Source organism: Perognathus longimembris, chromosome 2 (genome assembly GCF_023159225.1).
Source record: "Perognathus longimembris pacificus isolate PPM17 chromosome 2, ASM2315922v1, whole genome shotgun sequence".
NCBI lineage: Eukaryota > Metazoa > Chordata > Mammalia > Rodentia > Heteromyidae > Perognathus > Perognathus longimembris.
In genome coordinates, this window is record NC_063162.1 from 138369498 (window position 1) to 138395255 (window position 25758).

General features: G+C 42.2%; 1 protein-coding gene across 1 annotated transcript in view; it reads right to left on the reverse strand.

Annotated features, from left to right (window-relative positions):
- The window catches only part of Chchd3 (coiled-coil-helix-coiled-coil-helix domain containing 3), a 270667-nt gene that overhangs the window by 6188 nt on the left and 238721 nt on the right, over positions 1-25758 (reverse strand). Inside the window, exon 7 of the mRNA XM_048340244.1 lies at positions 3916-4051. Coding sequence (XP_048196201.1) covers positions 3916-4051 — 136 coding nt within the window. The remainder of the gene's footprint in view (positions 1-3915; positions 4052-25758) is intronic.

Below are 25758 nucleotides of genomic sequence, written 5' to 3' on the forward strand. Positions count from 1 at the left end.
ACATACCTCACACTTCATAGGACAAGGCATCACTACAGCAGGGGATGGGCATTCTGTATTTTCTAATGGTGTTGCTTAGTGGCAGTTCCGAGATAGGCTGGGTTTCACTTACTGACTTGGGAGAAAATGTGACACTGTTTCCATCCCTCCCAGTTCGCCCTGCCGCCTTGACTTCCTATGGGCTGTCAGGAGTGTGAACCTCTGGAAAGCACATGAAGCTGTGGGAGGCAGGCAGCAGGCCGACCAATCGCACATGGCACTGAGCGAAAGTTTAAGGCTGACAGTCACATCTAAGAGGCAAAGTCCCCAAACCCAGAGGTTTTGGAAGTGAGGGTGCTGCTTGTTCTAAACAGGCCTGTACATCTCTTGCTCATCCATGAAGGCAGAATCAGTCCTAGAAGAGGAGAGCTCAGGCCCCTCACGGGTCACCTACTTCAAACCCTTAACATGGGGGTTTGAAGAAACGGAAGCTCTAGTCACCATGACTGGACTAGAGAAGCAGTAACAGCATTTCCCAGTAATGTTTCCCTCCAGTGAACACAGGATGTTCTGAGAATCCAGCTAGCTTTTGCGCTGCCAAAGGCAGAAGGAAACTTCAAATGGCAGAAGGAAACTTCAAATGCCCACGGGGCAATGCCAGCCCTGTCTATGCCCTTTCTCCCTTTTAAAGAACAGAACTTGGTCATACCTGGTCCAAATCCTATGTAAAGAGGTTAATAGTCAAACTGAATGGGAACTAGGTTTTTAAAGGTAACAAGAAGTAATTCAATCTTAGAGCACTTAGAAAGTTATGAGCCTAAGCAGATAAGAGAAAAGAAAGAACATAGAATCCTGTGCCAGTCAATGTTCTACATTTATTTAGTTATTTATTTAGGTAGGATCTCACTATATATCACTATGTAGCCAAGACTGACCTAAAACTTGCAATTTTCTTTTTTCTGCCTTCAGAGTGCTGGAATTACAGGCTTGTGCAACTACACCAGGCATCTCCTTCATTTTAAAAAAGCTGTCTCTTAGCGCCTCGGTGGTAAAGTTCTTTTCTAGCATGTATAGGACTCTCATATCTTTAGTTTGATTTCCAGCACTGAAAACCAAAAACCAAACCAAAAAACCCAACCAACCAACCAAACAACCAAAAAACCCAGGAGGGAGGAGTGCTGAATCTCACATACCTGGCCATTAGCCTTTAAATCTCAGGCCAACCCATGAGGTGTTATTTAGGAATAGCTGAATAAGTGAAGAAAGGAAAGGAAAGCTAAGGAATATCTGGAAATCTTCCTACCAGTAAAATCTATTAAGTCTCTAGAACAGTGCCCCCAGGGAACCAGTGAAAGCCCATCATGCAAGTCAGTTAAGAGTGGAGAGGGTTTGTACTGGAGTTATTCCATGGGGAACTTTGAAAATAGACCATATGACCTCATGGCTGGTACGTTTACATGTCCGGCCTAGACCTGGGACCTAACAGGAAGCATGGGGAGTAGGTCCATCTAAACTGCCACCTTAGGCAGCAAGGACCACAGCACTACCAAACAGCGGGGCGGAGCTGGAATCATGAGATTAGACTAACTTCACAGGAAGCTAAAGGCAGCTGAAGAAAAGCAACCACTCATAAGCAGTGGTATAATTTCCCTCTAGCTAAGAAATTTGGTATGATCCTGGGACTCTTTTGACCGTGGGCTCTGTCACCTCACACCTCTACCGATGGCCTTTTGACTACATCTTGCATGTTCTTTGCCCTCACTTTGGCATGACGGCTTTCATTTTCCCTCTCTGCCGTATTTCTGTGTGATCAGGTGACAGATGGTCCTTCAAGCACCCACTCAAAACAAAGCCTCACTTAACTTATTTTGAATTTGTTTTTATTTCTACGGCAGGTATATCTTGGTCTAGTTGTTAAATTTACCGTTATAATTTCCCTGGGTTTCAATGTTCTCAACTGTAAAATGGTGAAAAGAAAACCATTTCTATTTACATCTCAGGCTGTCAGAAAAAATGCACACGAGAATGGATGTGAAATGACCTTGAAATCTCAAGTGGTGTAGAGACATGGGGTGGAATTGTTTCCGGGTTCTTGCCTGGTTCAGTGTTGACCATCTTTGGAAAAACGTTTTGTGGACTCTTACCTTTTAAATATTCCTTATATTATACAAATGCATGGCACATAAGGGCCATGGAAATAATAGGCACTTCAAGCACATATGTATGTAATGACACTAAATTACATGGTAGACTTGGGAGTAGGGGGAAGAAGTAGAGTCTCTTGGAGTTACTAGTAATAATTTAATACTTTGGGCGGATGTGCTTAGTTTCCGCATGAAATAATACACTGGAGGAAAGAAGGGGAAATATGATTCAATTAAATCACAAATAATCACAATATTACCTCAATTCCCAGATGAGAAAAATCAAGACTCAGAGTCAAGAGCTAGGAAAAGCTAAGGCCCATTGGATACAAACTAAGGTCTGCCAGAATCTACCCTTATTGTACCTATGTTCTATTTGATGTTGTCTCATGCTGATTTTGTTTTATTCTCTCTTTCTTTGTGATCTCATGGAGCTGTGTGTGGATGATTCAACACAACCTGGTGGGCGGGATGGAGCCAATAGTCCTAACGCCCTTGTCCACGGCCTGTATTATAAATCACACTGAGGAAATAGGCACACATGTCAGATTCTAGCCTTGAAACCTGTACTTTGTCACAGCCATTCTTCCTACTGACTCCTCAGCCTCACCTTAATAAAGCACTATTATCAAGTTAGAAAAATCCAGGAGTCAACTGCCAAGTCCCAAGTGCTTCAGGTAGTATTAATATGGAAGGCTGGGGCTTGTTAAGAGCATAAGAGAAGCTATTTTTGACAAATAAAATGTACTCACTCTTAACACTCGCCACATTACATCTAGCAAGGACATTTACCAAGAGTTCTACAAGTGCTGCTACCAGGATGGAGCAAGTAAGCCAACAGCTTTTAAGGGCAATATAGGCTTTTAACCTTGATATTTTTAGTGTTACTGGTAGTGTTGAGCTATTCAGCAACCCCCCATCAGATATTAAGACTGTGTTAGAAATTTACACTAAATGGTATTACTGTAATCACAGCAAATTGGAATACAGAAAGGAATGTGTATAACTCAAACACTAGATTTAGTTGGGCTAGAAGGTCAACTCTAGGGAAATCTGTCAGCAGAAATAACCAAGGTTTCAAACAATTTCTGTCTCTCAGAACCACCTACCTCCAACTGCTATAAAGTGGTTAAATGAGAGGCAATTATGTGACCTGTCAGAATTGTTCATTTGCTGTAGGGTTATGATTAGCTCTCTGATGTACATAAATTAGAGAAACTACATGTCCTGTTGCACATCATATTATTCTGATATGAATGAAGGGCCAAGAGAAATCTATGAAAAAAAGGAAAAGTCTTTCCCAAGTTCTATCTCCAGTTTCCCTCTCTGGTAAAAGGAGTGATATGGTCACATGGTGACTGAATAGTGTTTCTTTGGCCACTGGTTTTGAAAGCAGGCTCTCAGTAACCCCCTCCCCCACCGCTGCTTATGGACCAGGGGCTGCTGGCTGCTTCATTTGTAATGTTCCTCTGCTGGCTTTGAATACTGACTGACCTAGGAATATGAGGCAATGACCTCATGTTATTAGAAAACAGAAAGTTCGGGGGAAATGAGAAATGTAAAATTTTAAGAGCACAGTTTTTGTTTTTTTCCCCTGCAAGTGTGTTTAACATGCCATCCAGCTTTTGCCTACAACCAAGTGGAGGGAACTTACAAATTGACCAACTCGCTAGACATTCTCAATGAGAACGACTGCTTTCCACACACATGCAATTCTTATGTCCACCCCATGATGGTGGGCTTTCTACCTGACTCTCCCCTGGTTCCCCTGCTAGCCTGCTCACGCACCCACCTGTTTGGCATGGTTGACACACAGCATGTACTGGCTGGCCAGAGCGGAGCAGCTGAGGGTCTGCTGGGTGTTCCGGCGGTAACACTGGAGGATTTTCGCCTGCAGCTCAGCACAGACCGGATGATACTCATACCGCCTGAAAACCAAAACAGGGGCCACTGAGCTATCCATTCATTCAGAAAAAGCCAATATTAAAGAACATATGAAGCATTACATAAGATATAAATGGTGCAGTAGTGGAAAAGGTTTAACGATGTATTTCCCTTCATTTGATACTATTACAAGTGACACTTGTCTCCTAAAGCCAAAGTCAGAGCCAAACCCTATGTATGGTGCCAGGTCTCTATACTCACGTTCTCATAGCCAGACACCTTGTAGCCCTAACTGTGCTCTTGCTTTCACATTCAGCAAGTCACACATCTGGAGATCCAATTTTGTGGTGTGTTTCTTCTTAATACAGTCATCACAAAAATTCCAAATTATTTACCTTCTACATTCAAACACTGACCTGCAAACAGGCCTCTGCATCTCTATCCATCACCCTGTACACTCTTGTCTTTTCCTTCCTTCCTTCCTTCCTTCGTTCCTTCCTCCCTCCCTCTCATTTTTTACCCCTTGTAGTACTGGGCTTGAACTCATAGCCTTGTACCTGCTAGGCAGGGGTTCTACCACTTGAGCTAGACCACGGACATTCTTTCTAATCTGTAGATTTGAATCCCTATGTCTCCCCAGAGCTTCTTAGATAAAACACCAGGCCAATAAAACACCAGGTCTTCACCAGGCTCCTGCCTCCACTTTAGCCTCAATCTTACCATGAACACTGCTGCAGCTTGGCAAACCATGTTCCAGGCTTGGTTCATACAGCTTCCCTCACATCTGTGCTCAGGTTGCTCGTAATTTTTGGAAATGTTCTGTGCCCAAATTGCTACCCACACCTATGGAACTGGGAAATACCCATCTTCCATCTCATCTTTCAGTGCTCAGCTCAAGTGTAAACTGTGTCCAGCTTTTGCTAGCATCTGTCTCTCATCTGCTCAAAACACCAGTGGCACAGACTACATACAAGTCCAGAGTCATGTACGAATCTAAGTTTACTGGAATGCAAACCACTTACTTTCATTGAGATGCTGGCTGTGAGCTACGGATACCTCTTACAGAAGTCACACAGTTACGTTTGTTGAATGAATACAAATGGGTAGAAGGAAAACATTCAAAAGCATCCTAGATTAAAGCTTTGCAACTATATTTACACATTCAATTTTTAGTTGCTCTCAGTGCCTCCGCTGTACCAAGCGCAACAAATGTTTCTAAAAGCTGACATACACACTTGAAAGATAATAACAAAATAAACCAAATGGATTATATAAACAAAAATAAAATATTCTTTTTAATATGGTAGGGGAATTTGGATTATAAGGGCTAGACACACATAGAGAAAAACCATAAAACAATTGCTTTTCAAATTAGTTTAACAGAAAATGCTTCCAGTCTTTCTTATCAGTTCTGTCTCAGAAATTTAAATTTGTTATTTCCATATAATCTTGAAACAGCATTATTTTAAATTTAATAGGTTCTTTAAAAAAAAAACAAACCCTAGAGAACAACCGGAGGAACATTTGCTATCAATGAAGAACCCCCTGGGTGACGATTTGTCTCCTCATTACTTTTATCCAACACGCTAAGCTAATATATATCTTACTGGAATAGAAATGCAAACCATGTTACTGGTCCCTGAGGGAATTTATTTCCTTCTACCCTTGAAAGAAAGTAGACATGGGGAAAAAATAATCCCACAAATTTCATATATCACTGCGTTTATTTTTCCATTCATTATCTTACTGCTTTGTCAAATATCTAAGGACAGAATTTAAATTGAATCCCAAGAGTTTCAATGTTTTTTTATGATTGCAAAGTTCAGATGTCTGTGAATTTTTCTCGATCCAGACTTCTCTAATCCCCTACCACAAACACCAGCATTTAAAAGGAGTCAGCCATGATTCCAAGAGCACAAGCCCAGACACCACTGACTGACTGATAACAGCAGGACTCACATCTGGATACATAGCAAAGAAAATATGAATGAACATCAGGTCAGCTGAATCTAGCAAATACATGGCTAATGACTCTCACAGTGCAGAGGAAAGCAGAATGGCATTCTATCCCTGTGCTGAAAATGAATCGCTTCTCCAAAGTCAGAGGGAAGGTGGTAAGGATGGAAGACTAGAACACTGACCATATATATATATATATATCTCCTTCCTAGTAATTGGCACACACATGCACGCACAAGCGTGCACACACACACACACACATACACACACGGGACCACTTACACACTGCACACAAGAAAGGGGCCACCATGTAGTTTTCTCTCAAAAAGACTATATGCAATGGGATAATTCACCTAATAACTTGGACTTCTTAGAAAGAGATCATGTAAGTTGTATATAAGCATTTACCTTGAGCTATTTATCATGTAAATTAAAAAAAATCTATGAGTTATTTATGATTAGGATGTGTCAGAATATACTCTTACCACCACAAATCAATACTACTATTTTGCTTCCAGGGCTCTTTGTTTCCTGTCTAGCAGTTTTGCTGGATGTGTGTGCATACGCAGCCATCATCTAAGATCGTTTCTATGCACACTTCCACTTGTATTGATGATTAGATGGGAGAAAGGGAGGGAAGAGCAGTGGAAATCAGCATAATTGTCCCCCAGCTCCTGGAGTAGACTCTGGCCCATTTCTCTTGGCTTCATGTATAATGGTAGCTCTGCCTCTGTATTGATCTGCGATCCTTGTTATACTGCCCTAATGCACTGTTTTCACTTTGGGAAAATGCTAAATGAGATTAGTACCTAACTTTAGAAGGCCATAAAGCACAAGGCATGGCACCTTCCATTCAGGAAAAGAATTTCAAAGACATTTCCACTATGCATTATGGTAAAACCCTCTGTATAACCATAGACTTAGCAATTGACTTTTATTGACTGCTTTCATTCCTGCTGATGGAAAAAGCCATTATTAGGTAAAAGTAACAAAAGGCAGAATTTCAAGCTGCCTAAGAAGGGAAATTAAATCTTAGTTGCAAAGGACATTTGAACAGTTTAATTTCATTTTATGTAAGGAAGGTTCAATAAAGAAATGGTGCATGACAACATGCAGAGCAAGATGAACTGTAGATTTGGAGGACTCTTAAGTCATAATAAGGAAACTATAATAATTATCCAAAAACAAGTTCAGCGAAAAAAGAACTGGTTAGATACAGTCAGCCTTAAAATACTATATATATCAAAATCAAGGGGGGGAAAAAATTCAGTGTGTGGTGACTTGAAATCATTGGAGATGTTTAATGGGACCCAATCCGTGTATACTCTCATTTTCTTTCTTTACCCTTTTACTCTTGGTTCTTTCCTCTTCCTTCATTTATACCAGCATTAGCAGCCTGCTCACAGAGTGATCCCCCCCACCCCCCGCCGTGTGATGCTTATGGCAAGTATTCACTTCAAAGGCATCTAAGATAATACTCCTAAAGATTTTTTTTTTCTCAGAGCTACCCTGCAAACTTTGGAAAAAGAAAAAGAATAAAGACGGAAGTTGTGACTCTTCTTAATTCTCCAGTGCTTTAACACACCAGGTGATGGACAGAAATTACTGTCACTACTTCTGATTACTTTCTTCTTGAAGGCCGAGTTAACTGGTCAAAAGGAAATGAAAACAATTTTGTAGAATGGAAGCTGGTTTCAGCAGTATTTAGAAGAGCTCTCCTTTACCGACTCTTGACTCCAGTGGCTCGGTTATCTGTTTTATAGCTAGCTGTTGGGTTCCCTGCTGACTCTCTGACTTTTATGTTTTACAATAATCTTTGACGGGTGTCTTGAGCTTTCAATTTTGATGCAACTACTCACCCATCTTTTTAGTTCTGCTAATATAAAGGACATGAATAATAAGGTAACTTCAGAGAAGGGAAAACAGGGAGCTAGATCTTTCTCAGAAGATCTCCACTCAGAAGTCAAAAGAAGTCAGGTAATGACAGCCAGCAGCAGCCAGAATCCCTAAAGCTCTCAGGAGCACAAACCATTCATTATCAATGTAGGTACACAGCAAAAGATCTTTCCTGGTATTTGGACCAGTCAGTACTCTGTGAGAATTCTACAGATATAATGATAAGAGGAGAAAGAGGAGGAGTAATGGAGAAAGGATCAATGAGAATGATGGAAAATTCTGCTAAAAAAAAAAATATATATGGTCCAGGGGGCTGGGAATATGGCCTAGTGGCAAGAGTGCTTGCCTCGTGTACAAGAAGCCCTGGGTTCGATTCCCCAGCACCACATATATAGAAAATGGCCATAAGTGGCACTGTGGCTCAAGTGGTAGAGTGCTAGCCTTGAGCAAAAAGAAGCCAGGGACAGTGCTCAGGCCCTGAGTTCAAGCCCCAGGACTGGCTACATATATATATGTAATCCTGCATGAAGTCAGGTGGTTTTATAAAACCCTAACTAATAAAGTAAAAGCAGGCATCAACTCTTCAGTTCTTAAATTCCAAAAGCACTTACTTTATTTTGTGCTAAACTGTACGTTAGATGTTAAACCTAGTGGCTGGGAATTCTGCCTTTCTTTCAAAACTTTAGTAAAGCTACTAAACACATTGCCAATATTCAAAAGCTTTCAATAGTTCACCCATGTCTTATCATTTATAAGGTGATTATAGAATTCAAAGCGAGAAAATATCTAAAGTATATTAATTGTTTTCTAATAGTTTTCCATTTTTATTTTACCTGACAGCAGAGTATGGTAATGTTAGTTAGCAGAATAAAATGCAAACAGCCTCTTAATAACAAGATCTGCAAAACAACTTAATTTCAAGGTTTCCTGACATTCTTAACAACTGCTCACTATTTCATTAATGATGTTTCTAGCTTAGCTGTAATCAAATTTCCATAATCATACTTCAGAGGCCAAATATCTCCAAAAGGGGCCTGCTTTCTTTCTTTTTTTTTAATGAAATAACGTAATTTTTATTACTTACATGTAATGAAAGATATGATTTTACAAATAGCATTTTTCTATAATAAAGCATTATAAGAAGAGATAACATCCTTTAGACATTACAATGCATTCCAAAAGTACTTGTTACAGTTTAGGAACTTAATCTTGTTTTCTGAACTTTCTTTTTTTTTTTTGTATTTGTATAGCATGTGCATTTCATGGTGTGATTACTTCAGAAATAAAATTAAGATGGAAGGTTTTCCCTCATAGACAACTATTATCAATGAGATGCATGCTAACCTGTTGTGTTGTATACCATCACCACACAAGAGCCAAGACCCCCAACTAGCACTGGAAAAGGGAACACCAGCCTTAGCTACACCTGGCTCGGCACTTCGTTCAACGAACCAGTCAAGCTAATAGCAGACCACAACCATAACCATTCCAACAGCAGATTGGTCATGGGGCTACAGAGGCAGTAATGCTGTAATAAAAGCAAGCACCAATGAGTTAACAACAGCATCCAAGAGACAGCACTGGCTGTTTGTATGGAGTATCCTAGGTGGGAAAAGGCGCATTGTAGGAACTGTAAAATCATTCTAGAGGGGAGGCCCTTAGTTATAAGTACTAGAATATTTAGAATATTGTCTTTTCACAAAATCGGTAACGGTGGAATGAGAGTGTTCAGAGCCCCAACTTGCATTTGCCAGAATTCACCAATGAGTGAATGAAACAAAAACCTTATACACTAAATTGTTCCTATTTGAGTATCTCAATAATCAAAACTAAGACCAGCATTTTTGTTATTGTTAAAGCATGGCATTTCCACTTACCTGACTTTGTAAAGTAACCACTTAGAAAATAATAATCATAGGCATACACCATGTACCACTTTAGATTTCATTTCTTTAAATATATGCGGTGATATAATACATTGAACCCTGTGTTAGCACAACTTCAAAGTTATTTTAACCTCTAGGACATGTGCATTATTTCTGTTCACTCATGCTGCTGCTACTCTGGAATGTTCATAAAGTTGATTCAAGAATGGAAAATATGAGAGCTGGCTGGTTGGTTCACTCACAAATATGACTAAGCCTTAGATAATTATTAAGTGTTTATGTCCTCTGCAGGGACAGGTGTGCAACAGATGTGATCCTTGCCGACAGCTCATGGTCTGGGGGAGGGGCAAAGCGGAGGTGTACACAAGTCTTACCATGACATCAAGAGGGTTAGGAGGCGAACAAAACTGAACACACTGTATTCCAGACAAGAAGAAACTCACCACAAGTGAAATGGAAGTGAAGATTGGGCTTAAGCCAGCAGGGAAATGTGTCCAGTGGACCTCAACTACAGAGATTCTGACTTGAGCTGTAATATATTCATAACCTTGTATCTATACACATTCTGAACTCCTTTGCTTTCCGTTAGAGAAAAGCTCATGATGTCCAACACAGACTCGGCTTGGAGAGGTGGGAGGGACTGAATGTAGTAGGAACTTAAGTTCTCAGTCACCTAAAGAATCCCCATGAAAATAATCAGAGGTCAGAGGCCAAGTAGTACATGCACTGGAGTGTCGGTGATGAGACATCTGGGCTACTGAGTCCCAGGAGGGGGCTCTGGTAGTAACCGCCAATGGATGCCAACGGTCCTCTCAGCTTCAGTTTTCCCTTGTACGATGCCTTTCATAACCACTCTACTGTGCTACACTGGTGTTGCCAAGAAGGAGAAAACTAGACAATTTGGTTCTGGATTATTGCCCAGACGGAGAGGCTGAAGAAGTTAGGAGGGGCTCAAATAAGCTCAAATAAGAAGAGGAGCTCAACAAAGGTACAATGATCCTGGGAAGCAAAACAGTTTACTGAATTAGAGATAAATCCTGGAGGAAGTGTCTCCAGGGTGGGGGAGGGGGGAGGGAAGACTGGCTGAGCAGAATAATTCACTGAGAAGGACCAAGGAAAGAAGAGGCTGCAAGTTCCAGACCAGGAGACTCATGAAATCTGGGACTCTTAGTTTTCAAAGTTAGCCTGAATTCCAATTTCTTTTTTTTTTTCTTCTTGCCAGTCCTGAGGCTTGAACTCAGGGCCTGAGCACTGTCCATGGCTTCTTTTTGCTCAAGGTTAGGGCTCTACCACTTGAGCCACAGTGCCTGGCCTTTTCTATATATGTGGTGCTTCATGTATATGAGGCAAGCTCTCTACCACTAGGCCATATTCCCAGCCTGAAATGCAATTTCTTGAAGAGGCATTACTCCCTCCATCACTCATTCTTCCTAAAGCAAGTCGTCAAGTTTAGAAGCAGAAGTAGAAATGGTCAGAAAGGGGCATTATCAGTATGGCCAGGTGCAGGGCACTAGTCCTGGCTATCACTCAATCTAATGATGGATTCTTGTACTGAACCTAAAGCCTTCTGAGAAAACTTACCAAGCCCCTCCACCCCTCTACCCTGGCCAAGAAGCTGCCCATATTTGGAAAAGACTTTACTTCATAGGCCTTGAGACATCATCTTCAACAAAATCTGTTATAATGACAGTCATTCCTTCCTGTTGCACAGCAGCAGAGGCTACTTCCTGTGTGTCATCCAGCTCAGGCCCTTACACTAACATTCTTCTTTGAAGTGTTCATAACTTTGCTCTTTGAGATACATTTGTTTTAATGTTTCTTTTCAGCTGAGGGGAAACTTGGTGGGGTAGGGGTTGGTGAATTCCATTTTGGTCACCCATACTTAAAAAAAAGACATCCCAGTATCTCAACCTCTTTCCTGCTATGACTACATTTAAGAGTGCTTTTAATACTAAGACAAGTTATAACCAGCTTCATGCAAGAAATTAAAAAAAAAGTCATATACCTCAATAAGGACTGTGACACCCCCCCCCAAATACTATGTTAAGATCAAGATTTAAGTCTGTAGATAGTGTGTTCCATTACTTTAGGTGATACTTTCTCCTGCATTTTAGAAGAAAGAACCAAATCCCAGATATCTATACACAGGAAGGGCACATGTGTGGCTCCCTTAGCTAAAAGAATTGCATTGGGGGCTGGTGCTTGTCTAGCATGCATGAAGTCCTGGGTTCGATTCCTCAGCACCACATATACAGAAAAGCCAGAAGTGGCACTGTGGCTCAAAGGGAGAATGCTAGCCTTGAGCAAAGAAGCCAGGGACAATGTTCAGGCACTGAGTTCAAGCCCCAGGACTGGCAAAAATCAAAGGGGAAAAAAAAAGGAAAGAAAAAGGAAAGAATTGCAATGCATGTGTTTTAGTGACAAAGAAGGAAAGGAATTATCCATATAGATTTGCCCTTTATGTGTCAGAGTATTTAAAAAGTTAGGAGTGGAGGAAGCAGAAGTTAAAATGACGGGTAGAATTAAACCTTCTGTCTGCCTCTCATCTCTTCTGATTGCCCAAAAGGGAGAACATTTGGGTGCTGCTATCCAAAGAAGGACATCCCCCATAGATACAGGGCTGCCAGGCAGAGAGAATGCCACATGAGCATCACAGACATATAGAAATACAGGGGGAGGACGGAATTCATCCCCCTGCCAGAAGCTTAACATTTATGCAAGGAGAAAGAGACACATTAGCCAAGTGCTACAACTGTTCTGAGAGTGACAGGGATCACATGTAGTTAGGAGTACTCACTGGAGTTACTGGAAGAGAAGAGACGGGATTTACAGAAATTCCCGAATAAAAGATAGGGCTGGGCGGTATGGGAGGCCATTTTCCAAGGCCAGTGTAAGCCAAGATCCAGGCTCAAGCAACTTCTACAAGATCAGGGTCTCTGGGTGGTGTTGAGACGGTTAGGGCTGGGGAATGGGAAATTCGAAAATAAGACCTAGATCGCAAGTCACTGGGTTATAAAGGTGCTGTTTTAGGAAAGTTCATCTAGCTGGGATGAATCAGATGAGCAGAGATCTCCTGGCTGGCTGGCCAGCGGTGCAGCACCTACCTGTAAAGATGAAATAGACCAATACAAGGAAGAGCTGGGAAGAACAGAGGCACTGGCAAGCAGGGATGGAAAGAGTGGTAACTGACAGAACATGGAGGTAGAGAAGAAGCAGGGCGGAGAGAAGCACACAGAGTGGTTCAGGGCATGGGGTTTGAAGAATGAGGGCACTCGAGTAGGGTCAAGAAGCCAGAGCAGAAGTGATCCTCCAGCCCCCCTCCTCCCTCCAATAGTCTAGTGTGTAGTGGGAGCTCAGCCTGAGGGCAGGGCTGTACCTCCCCGCTCTCCATGAAGTCTCCTGCAAGATGTGAGGGGACAGAGGGCAAGGAGGGCAGCTGAGCCGCAAGGACCAGCTTGCGTGGGAATGACGAGGAATTCAGCATGGAGGAAAGCAGCAGTGTAATGCAGGATCACAAGGCTGGGAAGCCCAAGGGCAAAAGAAATGAGTGAGGAAAGGCCGTGGAATGTGGTCCCTAGACTCTGGAGAAAGAAACTTCTACACAGTGCCAGAAGCCAGAGAGCAGGCAAGCGATCAAGGAGAAAGCAGGCAGCAAAGCAAGGAGGCAGTAGACCAGGTCAGTCCAGTGTCTTCCACTTAGACCTGGAATGTGGGAGATGAAGGGGAAGAATGCCAGCTGGCCCAAAGACTGGCCTTAATGCAGTTCATCTGGCAATGGCAAAATGTAACAGGGAAGGATTAACCTTGGCTAGAGATGACTGGGCAGAGTCTTTAGATAAGATGGAATTACAGTTTAGTCTGAAGGAACAGGAAAGGACTTAGGCAGTGAATGATGGGGCAGGCAGACATTCCAGACAGACAAGTAAAGGCAGGAAAGGCTGGAGCCATAGGCGGTAATGTCAGTAATAAACTTCTTATTTTAAAGACATGGAAATTTTATACAATCAGATGAAACACTTTCGGTAAGGGTATGCTGAAGGAATTCCCACAAAGGTCAGCAAGGAGTTGGGCAGCCAGAGCTGAGCATGTGCAAAAGGGTGAGCTTTCAAGTCATTTTGAGAATGACCAAGTAGCACAAGGAGGAGGGCGTGGTCCATGCAGAGTATGGTAGAGTAACACGGAGCTCTGGGCTCACACAGCAAGTCCATGGTGAAGGATATTTTTAAAGGAGGCTGTGGAGATAGGGAGTGGAAGGAAATGGTTTACTGGGTGGGAAACTGTAAAGGCTAGATGAGTCACATGATAGTGACAGGAATGCTCGAGTGAGCTGGCTCAGGGGAAAAGGAAGAGCTGGGGGCAGCTGCCCCCACCCCCACCCCCCACTGGGTAACATGTGAGTCCTACAGGGGACTCCATCACACAGATGCCCAACAGCAGCAAGGGGTGACCCAACTCCCTCCCATGTCACCTAACTTGTACATTCCACTACTACACATACTCCCCCCACCACCCCACCCCTGCTTCTTATTGGTGCCAGTCCTGGGGCTTAAACTCAGGGCTTGAGCACTGTCCCTGAGGATTTTTTGCTCATGGGTAGTACTCCACCAATCAAACTAGAAAATTTGAGACCCCTTCAAGAGCTCCAAACAGATACGCTCTAAAAATAAAGGTCAGTTAAAGGTTAATGGAAAGTAGAGAAACCTTGGTATAAAATAGGTTTAAAAGAAGTTAAAAGAAGTTGATGGATGTCAGTTAAGTATGATTACTTATTCTGCATGAGCTTATGATTTATACAAGTTAATTTAGAGATATATAGCATCTACATGCTGACATATGCATGAAATATATCTGAAAAGAATATATAATTGGAAATAGCAGCTACTTCCAAAAAAGAGGATTTGGTAAGTGGTCAAAGAATAAAGATTTAAATTTTCTATCGTATTATCCATTGCTCATCAGGAAATAACTACCATGAATACAGTGGCATATTATTTATATACATTTTATATGCCCAGAGACATCACCATAAGAAAATTTGATCACAGCCTCCCATCCCCCACCAGATGCCTTGACATCACAATTCCTAATGGTAAGGCCACATTGCAGGTTTAGTGACATTAACTGGAAAACGGGTTGAAGATTTAACTCCCAGATACCAGATATGAAACCCAGCATTCCAAGGCAAAATGCAAATAGAGAAATAAGTCATAATGCCTCCATATACATCAGCCTTCAGCATATGTTCGGCACAACTTTTTTCTGATTGTACATCTCAATAACCCTGTAAGAAAAGAGAGAGAGATCTGCCAAATCAGTTAAATTCTGGCTTCTGGCACTGGTGGTAAACAGTAACTTGAAACTTTGCAAAGTCTAGGAACTTTCGCCATCCATGAAATTATTCTGAATTAGTCTTTATTATTTATTTAGCCAATAGTGGGACTTGAACTCAGGGTCTGGGTGCCATTCCTTAGCTTTTTCACTCAAGGCTAGCACCCAACCACTTGAGCCAAATCTGCACCCCTAGGTTGTTTTAGTAGTTAATTGGATATAAGAATGCTATGGCTTTTCTTCCCCAGCTGACTTCAAACCATGATCCTCAGTTCTCAGCCTCCAGAGCAGGTAGGATTACAGGCGTGCACCTTCTCTTAATTGTAAATAATGCCCAAATGTGAATGTTTGCTCTCAGTTCCGATACCGCTTTTCTACTTTCTTCAGGGGTTATCCTACTACCTTTTGCATGTGATGGAAGTGAATTTCTAGTCTCTCTTCACTGGGCAACAGCTCTCTGAGCTTAGGTTGCACTCACTGGATTTCAGTTCTTCTCTAAAGTACACAGATAGCAATTTGAAGCTAGAGCTCGATTTGATGATCTGCCTAGATTCCATCCATTGAAGATTTCTAAACATTAGCTAGATCTGTTCAATTTATTATTTCCATTTCCTTAACCAAGCAAAAGCTCTTGAAAGCTATGTTAATGCAACGTGAGATTTGAACCCAGGGCCTCATGCATATAAGGCGAGCATCCCACCAGGAAACACTGTAAGCCTTCCTTACCGTTTTTTTTTTTTCAGGAGCAATTCTATACTTCATCATTTTGCACTAAATCTTGGCTTTTTTGCTGCTATTTCATACTGTGCATTTAAGAACTCATTGAAACAATCAGTTCTTCCTTTGAAATGCTTTTTGCTTTCAAGTCTTCCTTGGTTTCTCCTATCCTTTCCCTAGACAAAGCTGTCATTCCTGCAAGTACCCAATGCCAGCACCCTCCGAATAGTCCCTCTGTCCTCAGGAGCCTCCTTTGCTACTCAGCGACAGGAATTCTACCTTGCCTGGGAGCCAACTAACATTCTCCCTTCTCCTCTACCTCCCAAAGCTAATCTTACCTCCAAAATATTTCTCACATCACTTACCTCCTCACAAGCTATTCCTAGTGGTGATGGGAGAAAAAAAAAAAAAAAGACCCTCTGAAACTTGTGCTGAACCCCCGTGTACCTATTCTGGCCCCAAAGTGAAGCACAGATGGTGACATTTACAAGGTTGTTTTCAAACACAATCTAATATGAACCAGGATAATGGCAAAAGAGCACAAGTACCATGTTCCTCGTGTCCATTTCCCAAGCCGTGTTATAAAATTATAAAATCATTTTTGAGATTGATTTTACTTTTCACTTGTGGAGAAGGGCACCATCTACAGCAGGGATAAGTTTCCATAGGAACTAAATTCATTTCAAAAGGTTGGGCATAGAGGCTTAAAAACAAGTGTTCAAATAACAACAATATTGCGGCCTCACATCCTCAAAACTAAGAGCATTATAAAATATTAACCTTTCATTCCCCCAATGTCCTTGGAAATAGGAAGGCAGGCTCTTTAGATTTGAGGAATGAGCATTGGGAGAAACTGTTGCAGAGGAAAAAAAAACTTAGAAGATGAAATGCCAATTAATAATGTTTCATTTCTATGATTAATCACAACTAATCACACACAGTAACACTATTGGCTACTTCTTGGCAGTACACTATGGATTCAAGGAGTTACTAATATTTCCCAACTTAATGCTCTATAAATCAAATATAAAAATTAGAAGAAAATGTTTTCAAAGCATTTGTAGCTAAGGAAAGCGAAACCTTCACATGGGTGTGTAAGCAATTGAACTAACTACATGTGTTTCTGTGGAACATCACACAATAACTGCAATTTTAAACAATCTAATATGCTTCTTTTTCTGTTCTGATTAACTGAAGTATTCAGTACTCATGTCAGAAGACAGCATTAAATTCTAACACATCATATAATCTCATCCCCTTGTGTTAGATAAATGGATTTAAGCATTTTTCAGAAGACAGGCAAGATTTAGCAAATTGGCTTAACATTTTAGGCTGCTGCTGAGTCTCAAAATGAAGAAGACCAAATATAAAGTATAGAAAACAGCAATCTACTGTACATATTCTCCAAACGATTCTGATCAGACTCATGCTTGAGTATTTCAGAGGTAGAATCTCAGTGATTCCCACATCAAGGCATAATGATGTATTGCTGCAGGACCAAACAATGCCTTTTGCAATTCATGTCTGGATTGGATTCACCATGCTGAGCTCCATTACCTTTACATCTCTCTAAGGGTTCCAGTTCAGCAGTATTCATCTATGCCATTACACACAGCCCAATCTAGGAATGGCTGCCTTATGAATGTCCCTTAATACAGCTTTCCAGTTGAAGATGTCTGCAGGAAAATCACAAAACTAGGGAGACTGAAAACATTATAAATTCATGAGTAGACAAAGACTCCAGCCTACAAGGTTACTACATTTTTGTGAGCTAAACTCATCCTTCTCCGGCATTATTATGACGATTCATGCAATAGCCAACTTCCTCTTGAGAGCTCACCTTGCCCTTTCCCCTCTCCCCTCTGGCTAATGACAGAGTCTCTTATATAATGGAGGAAAATGGAAACCAAAGAATAACCCCCTCCCCTTCCCAGCATAAACATCTGGATCTTCACTTACCTTCCTTTTTGTTTCTTTGAAGAAGAGTGTATCTTACAAAGAAAGGCAATCTCTGCATATAGACTTAATTCTTACCTCTTCCCTGTCCTAGTTTTTCCCTCCTATTTTCAGCCTCTTCCTCTACTTGGTTATTTTCACCAGCGTTCACCATTTCTACTATAGCAGTGCTTCCAGTGCTTCCAAACCAAAACCTTTGTACAGTGACAGAAACATTCTCAATCCATGCCAACATAATGGTCATGGCCACACATGGCTTTTGGATATCTAAAATGACTAGTGCAATTTAAATTTTATTTAATTTTCATAAATTAAAAGCAAGAGTCATCTGTGGCTAGTGGATGCCACACTGTTGAAATCACAGCTCTGACAAATTCTACCTTTACAACCGCTGCCTCCAGATTCTTCCATTTACTACCCTCTATCTGTGCTAAAGTGATTTGCATTCAACCATTCACTCTTAACAGCTAACATCAGAGCCATCTACATGGCCAAATTCAATGACTTTTTAGTACACATCTTATAAGCCTTACCAGTATGGACTGGCTCCTATAGATTACCCGCTCCTTGAAAAAAGTTTGGTGGCTGCCACAATACAATGATCTCTAACTCTTCTTCCTCTCAGCTCTCTAGCTTATCTCCAACTGGTAACTCATGGCGGAGTCCTTGGGGGGGTCATGGGCCTGAAGGGCCCTTGCTCTTTATACTCTGTACTCTCTCCACAGGAATCACAACTATTCCCATGGCTCTAAATTCTATCGGTATGCTGGCAGCTCTGAAATCTGTATCTCTAGCCCAGTCCTCTTATAGGGCACTACCTATTGCTACTTAACATTGAAGTCCTCTTACAGGGCATTGTGTGTTTAAAACAGAAATCTCAATTCTCTCCTCTGTCCCTAATTTATTCTTTCTTCTCTACTTCAGTAAATGGACCCTCAAAAATCAGAACCATCCTCGTAGATCACCAGTATTCAATCTGTCACCCAGATCCCATGCATTACCAGATTTAATCTGCCCTCAAGTCTAAAATAGATCAACTCACTTCTCTCCACCTCCACTGTTATTATCCTAGTCCCAGCCACAACTGCCTGCCTTGAACAGCATGGTAGGCTCCTAAATAGTCTTCAGGTTTTAATTGTCAGTTTCCCACTCTCATCTTTACTACAAATTATTAACAAAAGGACAACTACAGCAGCTCCTTTTAAATGACAAATCTGATAATACCATGTCTGTGTTACTGTCCTAACTCTTCAAAGACCTTCTGCTGAAGTGCCAGACTTTGAAGTCAGGCCCCATTTTACCACGTGAACCCCACTTTACCACGCGAACCTGAGATAAGCAGGACCTGTGAGCAGACCCAGGACAAGCCCATTAGGGCACAGTCGGTCTAGAACTCTAACCGCTGGGAATGCTTAACTCTGACCACCCTAGAATGCCTCGAACCCCGAGCCAATCAGATTTGTACCTGTATCCTAATCTTTCTTGCTTGAACACCTGATTGTTGTAACTTTGTTCTTTGCTTTTATAAGCCCTGTGTAATCATAGCTCGGGGCTCCCTCCTAACCTCTGCTGTGTCGGTGGGTAGGACGAGGCCCGAGTTGCAGCTCGCTTAAATAAAGCCTTGCCTTGCTTTTGCATTTCGGAATGTCTGAGTCTCGGTGGTCTTCTTGGTGGTGGTTTCGTGACTTGGCATAACATTTGGGGGCTCGTCCGGGATGGCCCCAGAGACCCCAGAGACCCTAGACTCCAAAGGTAAGAAAACAGCGCTGTTCATTCTGTGTGTCTGTGTCTGTGTGATTTGTAGTTCTGTTTTCTGTTTTGGCCGGCCGCCTGAATCTGAACCTGTAGGTAGTGAACGACCAGCTGGAGTGGACGTGCTCGTATGGGCAGTTCTGGAGGACTCAAGTCCTCCACAGGGGGCTCAGGCTTCCCACTACCACCCTGAACCTGAAGGACTGGACCGGGAGGCCCTTCTCATGGGTGCCCGTCCAGTCCACTCTATATTCGGGGTTGTCTGGTCCGCTCCTACACAGGAACGGGAGAGAGAGAGCCTCAAGACTGTGTGGTCTGCCCCCTCACAGGGGCAGGAGAGACACAGTGAGACTGTGTGGTCTGCCCCCTCACAGGGGCAGGAGAGACACAGTCGAACCTGTAAGCCGTGGCTCCCTAAGTCTGTCTGTAAGTGTTGTCTGGTCCTTGTGCCTGTGATTATTTTTGTGTGTTTCTTTCTTGCGCTGTGCCTGACTGACAAACAGATGATGGGAAATATTCCTTCCACTCCCCTGGACTTGACTTTAGCTCACTGGAAAGATGTACAGGTGACAGCCCACAATCAGAGTGTGAGTGTCTGCAAGAACAACTCTGGGGGACCCCCACCCAGCCTTCTTAAGCAGAAAATTATTTGGTGTGCTAAAATGTTTTACTAAGACTAAATGTTTTCCTAAAACTATCAAGCCCTGGAAATTGAGGCTGGAGAATGCTGAAATCATTTGTTAAAGGTTTTTGTCTTAAAATGTACAGCTGATGCTTATTTAGCGCGCTTTAAGATCTTTTGAAAATGTATGTGTGTGTGCATGTGTGAGTGTGAACATGTTCAAGACTGCAGTATGATGCAAAACTAAGTTTAAGTTTAAATTCAAATGGTCATCAAGTTTGGGCATTACCAAATGCTTTAAAGGTATTATTGCATTGTTTTAAAGAGGAACTAGAGTTAAAAAAGGATTTCTCAGGGTTCTTTAAAATTAAAAAAAAAAATCAGAGCTAAGTGTCAGAAATTTGGATTTAAAAGGATATATATATATATATATATATATATATATATATATACTAAACTAATGGGGATAGAAGTAAACTCTCATTCACTCTATGTATGTAGGAAGAAATGGCAAAATGGGCCAATGTTTCTCACTAATATATTGGAAAGCTGAATGGATAAGTATTTCTAATTGTAATTCTTGCATTAAGAAAAAATTCAAAGGTCTTCATGCCATGCAGTAACTGGGACTGAAAAAAAGAGGCTCTTGAAACAAGCAGCCCGTAGGCAAAGGGTGGCACCTGGTTTCAGAATGCCTGTGAGCTTCAGTTTTTCTGATGCAGATAAAAGCTAAAGTGTTGTGTTAGTGTTAAAAAGGCTTTGGAAATCAAGAATACATTTCTAGATAAGAAATTTGGAAGTAAAATTGTCCTAAATAATTATTGCAAAGTGAGAAAAGGAGAATTATGGCTACCAAAATGTTTAATTGCCATTCCAGCTTCTTTGTAGGTTTCCAGCAGGCCCACAGAGAAGCACAGTTGATTCCTACAAGTTTGTCAAGATCTAATACTGGCCCTTAATAAGTTCCAGGTAAGAGAGCATGCTTAAAAACTACTTCTGTGTGGACCACCTTGTTGCTTTGAATTGGAGTAAAGTGGCCTCTTATAAGACTCACTGAGAACTGAACACCTCATGGGGGGAAAGGGAAAGGGGGAGGAAGGAGGGGGGTATGAGGGACAAGGTAACAAACAGTACAAGAAATGTATCCAATGCCTAACATATGAAACTGTAACCTCTATGTACATCAGTTTGATAATAAAAATTTGAAGAAAAAAAAAAGACTCACTGATCTGAATCTGTGGTTCGAAGCCAGCCCGGGCAAAGAAAGATCCCTGTGAGAGAATTGTTTCCAATCAGCCAGCAGAGTGCTGGGAATGGAGTTGTGTGGAGCTCAAAGTGGTAGGGTGCTAGTCTTGAGCTGGAGAGCTGGGGGACAGCACTCAGGCCCTGAGTCCAAGTCCAGTGGAAAGTCACTACTCCTGGGACAAAAGTGATAGAGCATCCAAAGGCAGTAAGCCACTGCTTGGATGGCAGAGATGAGGTCAGACCCTAGAGTCACTCCTGTTTGGCCTTTCAAAAGTTAATCAAAGCTGGGAAGTCCTAGAAGAATAGTTCGTAAGCATGCCTTACTAATGCCCATGTCTGTCTACTGGGCAGGAACTTGCCAGTCATCTGTGATAGTGGTTAGTAAGGATAAGTTTGTCAAATGAGAGGATAGATTAAAATCTCAACCCCCCGCATTTACTCAAAGTTCTGACTGGCAGTGAGAATTTTAAGCTGATACATCTGTTTAGGAAAGAAAGCTTGTAGACCTGAGATCGTGTCCTTATTGAGATCTGTTAAAGGCCTGCAAAGGTAACTTTTTAGGTCATCAGAGATCAGTTCCCCAGCCAGTCAGGAAAATGCTTTTACAAACTAGAATGTTAAAAGGCACAGATTTGTAAACCTGAAGTCACCTATCTGGGCTTCATATTAAGAGGGGGCAAGTGTTGGCTGTCAGATGCACGCAAAGAGACTGTGCTGAAAATCCCTGTGCTTAAATCAGCCAGACAAGTCAGAGTTCCTGGGAACAGCAACACAGCCGGCTTTTGCCGGCTGTGGATACCTGGGTTTGCTGAGATGGTCAAGCTTCTATATGAACAGAGGTACTGATTCTAGTAGACCCAGGGCCACGAGCTTTGCCTCCTGTGCCCCAGTATTCCCAAGAAGACTTGGAGTGGATAAAGAAAATTCTCATGGCCCACAAAACCCCAGACAGAGAAGGAACCAATGACTGGTGGAAAACTTGTGAAGGGAAACTTATCCTGCCACAAGGGGATCCTTAAGAGAATCCACTGAGCTTCTCACATGAGAACCCGAAGAATGCAGGACTTGCTCCGACACTCCAAAGTGAAAATTAGAAAGGAGATCAACTTATTGAAGATAATGTTAAAAATTGTAAGGCCTGTCAGTTCACCAACGCCCCCAATCAACCAGTTACTAAAGGAGCTCGCCTCCGTGGGGATAGGCCAGGCGTATATTTGGAAGTAGATTTCACAGAAATTAAACCTGGAAAAATTTGGATACAAATATTTGCTAGTTTTTGTAGACACCTTTTCAGGATGGGTTGAAGCCTATCCAACAAAGCATGAGACTGCGAATGTAGTGGCTAAGAAGATCCTGGAAGAAATCCTACCCAGGTATGGCTTCCCATCCACCATTGGGTCGGACAACGGACCGGCCTTCGTCTCAAAAGTAAGTCAGGGAATAGCCACTGAACTGGGGATGGACTGGAAATTGCATTGTGTGCTTATAGACCCCAGAGTTCAGGACAAGTAGAGAGAATGAATCGGACTCTAAAAGAGACCTTAACTAAATAGGCCTTAGAGACTGGCGCAGACTGGGTGTCACTCCTTCCTTTTGCTCTGCTTAGAGGAAGAAATTCTCCCTATCAGCCTGGCTTTAGGCCTTCAGATTGAATTGCTTGCTGATTTGGATGATGCTGAATTTTTGTGTAAACTTGATTGCAGCTCGTGCACAAGAATATGTGACCCCTACTTAAGGCATTATATGATTCTGCTTCTGTCCCTACCCCCTATTTATTCAGACCAGAGGACTGGGTGTTGGTCTGAAGGCATAACCCCAAATCCTTAGAACCATGGTGGAAGGGACCCTAGATGGCATTGCCACTTGGGTTCATTGTTTCCACGCCAGGCCAGCTGACCCCTTTGCCCTGGACGACAACTACCATGGTGGAACATGGGAGGTCTCCAAGCACCCGACTCAGCCACTTCACCTTCGCCTCAAGAAAAGAAAGTTAAACTGAACATTGCTATAATTTTCTTTTTGCCTTCTTTCCTTACTACCCTGGCTAGTGTTGATGTTATTTAGGCAGCTCACTCCAAAGGGAGTAGACCCCCTTATTTTAGGTAGTTTTGGGCTTGCTCAGGAATACAGGTATAGCCACCCGACCCTTAGAGCACAGCTGAGAAGTTTAGGTATTATTTTGTTGCTTGCATTTGGATACTAAACACTATACAGCTAATGGTAAGTCTGTATAGCTGAAAGTTAATTTTCAGTTTGCAGTAATCCTGCATTCCCTTGGTAAAGTAGACTAAGATTCCTGGCTAGGTAAGGTCAACGCCCCTGAGTCAGCCTGAAGAAGTTACAAAGATGGATGATCTTCACCCATCAGCCCCCCTTTAAAACCGAGGGACCAGAGTTGTTTTCGGGAAGATGAGGCAGGATAAACTAGAGGCATGCAAAACAGAGGTACAGAGACTGTACTTGTGAGAAATGGTGACAGGCCCTTTGGTTACTACTTTGGGCCCTATTGGCCCATGCCTTATCTCTATATCATCCCCTAGACATGCAAGCCATTGAAATGGACAGAATCAGCCATGATTGGGTCCCAAGGTACCAAAAAGAAAAAGGGGGAAATGAAGTGCCAGACTTTGAAGTCAGGCCCCATTTTACCACGTGAACCCCATTTTACCACGCGAACCCCACTTTACCACGCGAACCCCACTTTACCACGCGAACCTTAGATAAGCAGGCCCTGTGAGCAGACCCAGGACAAGCCCATTAGGGCCCAGTCGGTCTAGAACTCTAACCGCTGGGAATGCTTAACTCTGACCACCCCTAGAATGCCTTGAACCCCGAGCCAATCAGATTTGTACCTGTATCCTAATCTTTCTTGCTTGAACACCTGATTGTTGTAACTTTGTTCTTTGCCTTTATAAGCCCTGTGTAATCACAGCTCGAGGCTCCCTCCTAACCTCTGCTGTGTTGGTGGGTAGGACGAGGCCCGAGTTGCAGCTCGCTTAAATAAAGCCTTGCCTTGCTTTTGCATTTCGGAGTGTCTGAGTCTCGGTGGTCTTCTTGGTGGTCGTTTCGCGACTTGGCATAACACTGCCTCTCTTGGAATATCACCCCACTTCATTCCACTTCACTATGGTTCCACACTCTTTCCTCCCTTCAAACTCTTTATGCAGGCCCTTACATACCAGTCCTATAGTTTGTCTTTTAGGTGTCTCTTGATAACAACTATTGAAAAATAGTTCTCAGATCTCAGCCTTAGGAGAGGTTGTCTTTCACTCTTCCCAGTCAATTCCTGTAGTAGATACACGTTCTCACAGCACTTGAGAACACTTTTCATGATTACTACTGTCAAGTTATATGGGTGACAACCTTTTCTCCCAATAGACTCGATAAGCTCCAGAAACCACATCCGTGTAGTTTACCATACATAGTATTCCCACTACCTCACACAACATCTGCCAACCACCACAGGCTGCTCAGACTCATCTCCTTCTAAAGCCACTAGAGCATGTTCTTGCTTCTCAGTGCCTTCAATCAGCCAGAGTGAATATGTAGGGACAAGGTGGGACTGTAATGAAGAGTGTCCAAAATGTGCTGAAGAGACAGACTTTTTTTTTTTTTTTGTCAGTTCTGGGCCTTGAACTCAGGGCCTGAGTACTGTCCCTGGCTTCTGTTTTGCTCAAGGCTAGCACTCTGCCACTTAGACACAATACCACTTCCAGCTTTTTCTATATATGTGGTGCTGAGGAATCGAACCCAGGGCTTCATGTATACGAGGCAAGCACTCTTGCCACTAGGCCATATTCCCAGCCCTAGACAGACTCTTTTAACAGCCCAACTGGAACTAAAAGTGAGCTTCCCAATACAGTGGCAGGACCCAAGTAAGTTAGGTACTACGGTAATTCTTACAGTGATGTTTTTAAAACACTGGATCTAGCGTGTGAAACATACATCTCTAAATCCGGGCTGTATCTCTCTTACTAAAGAAGAACTCTTGGGAGAGTTGTTAAAATAAGTTGGATTTAAAATTTGTTGTAAACATTGGTCCACTATGGAAATGGATGTGCGGGTCAAGTGACCAAGTGTCAGCCTTAAATGACAAAACTAAGCAAGAGTGGGAAGCTCTGATTTCAAGCCTGACTAGCACACACATAAAAATATTACTCCAATACTACTTAAGCTTTCAGCACAGTGCCTGGCATAGAGGAAACTTTAATATGTTAGCTACTATTGTTGTTGTTATTATTATTTTGTTGTTGTTGTAATAAAGTCCGAATACATTTCTGTATCTTCTTCTGGGAGCCCAACAGTTATCACCTCATTTTCAAGGAAAAATGGGTTTCTACTTTCTTAGAGACAACTTAAAAACCAGAATTTTGAATCCAAGCATCTGAGT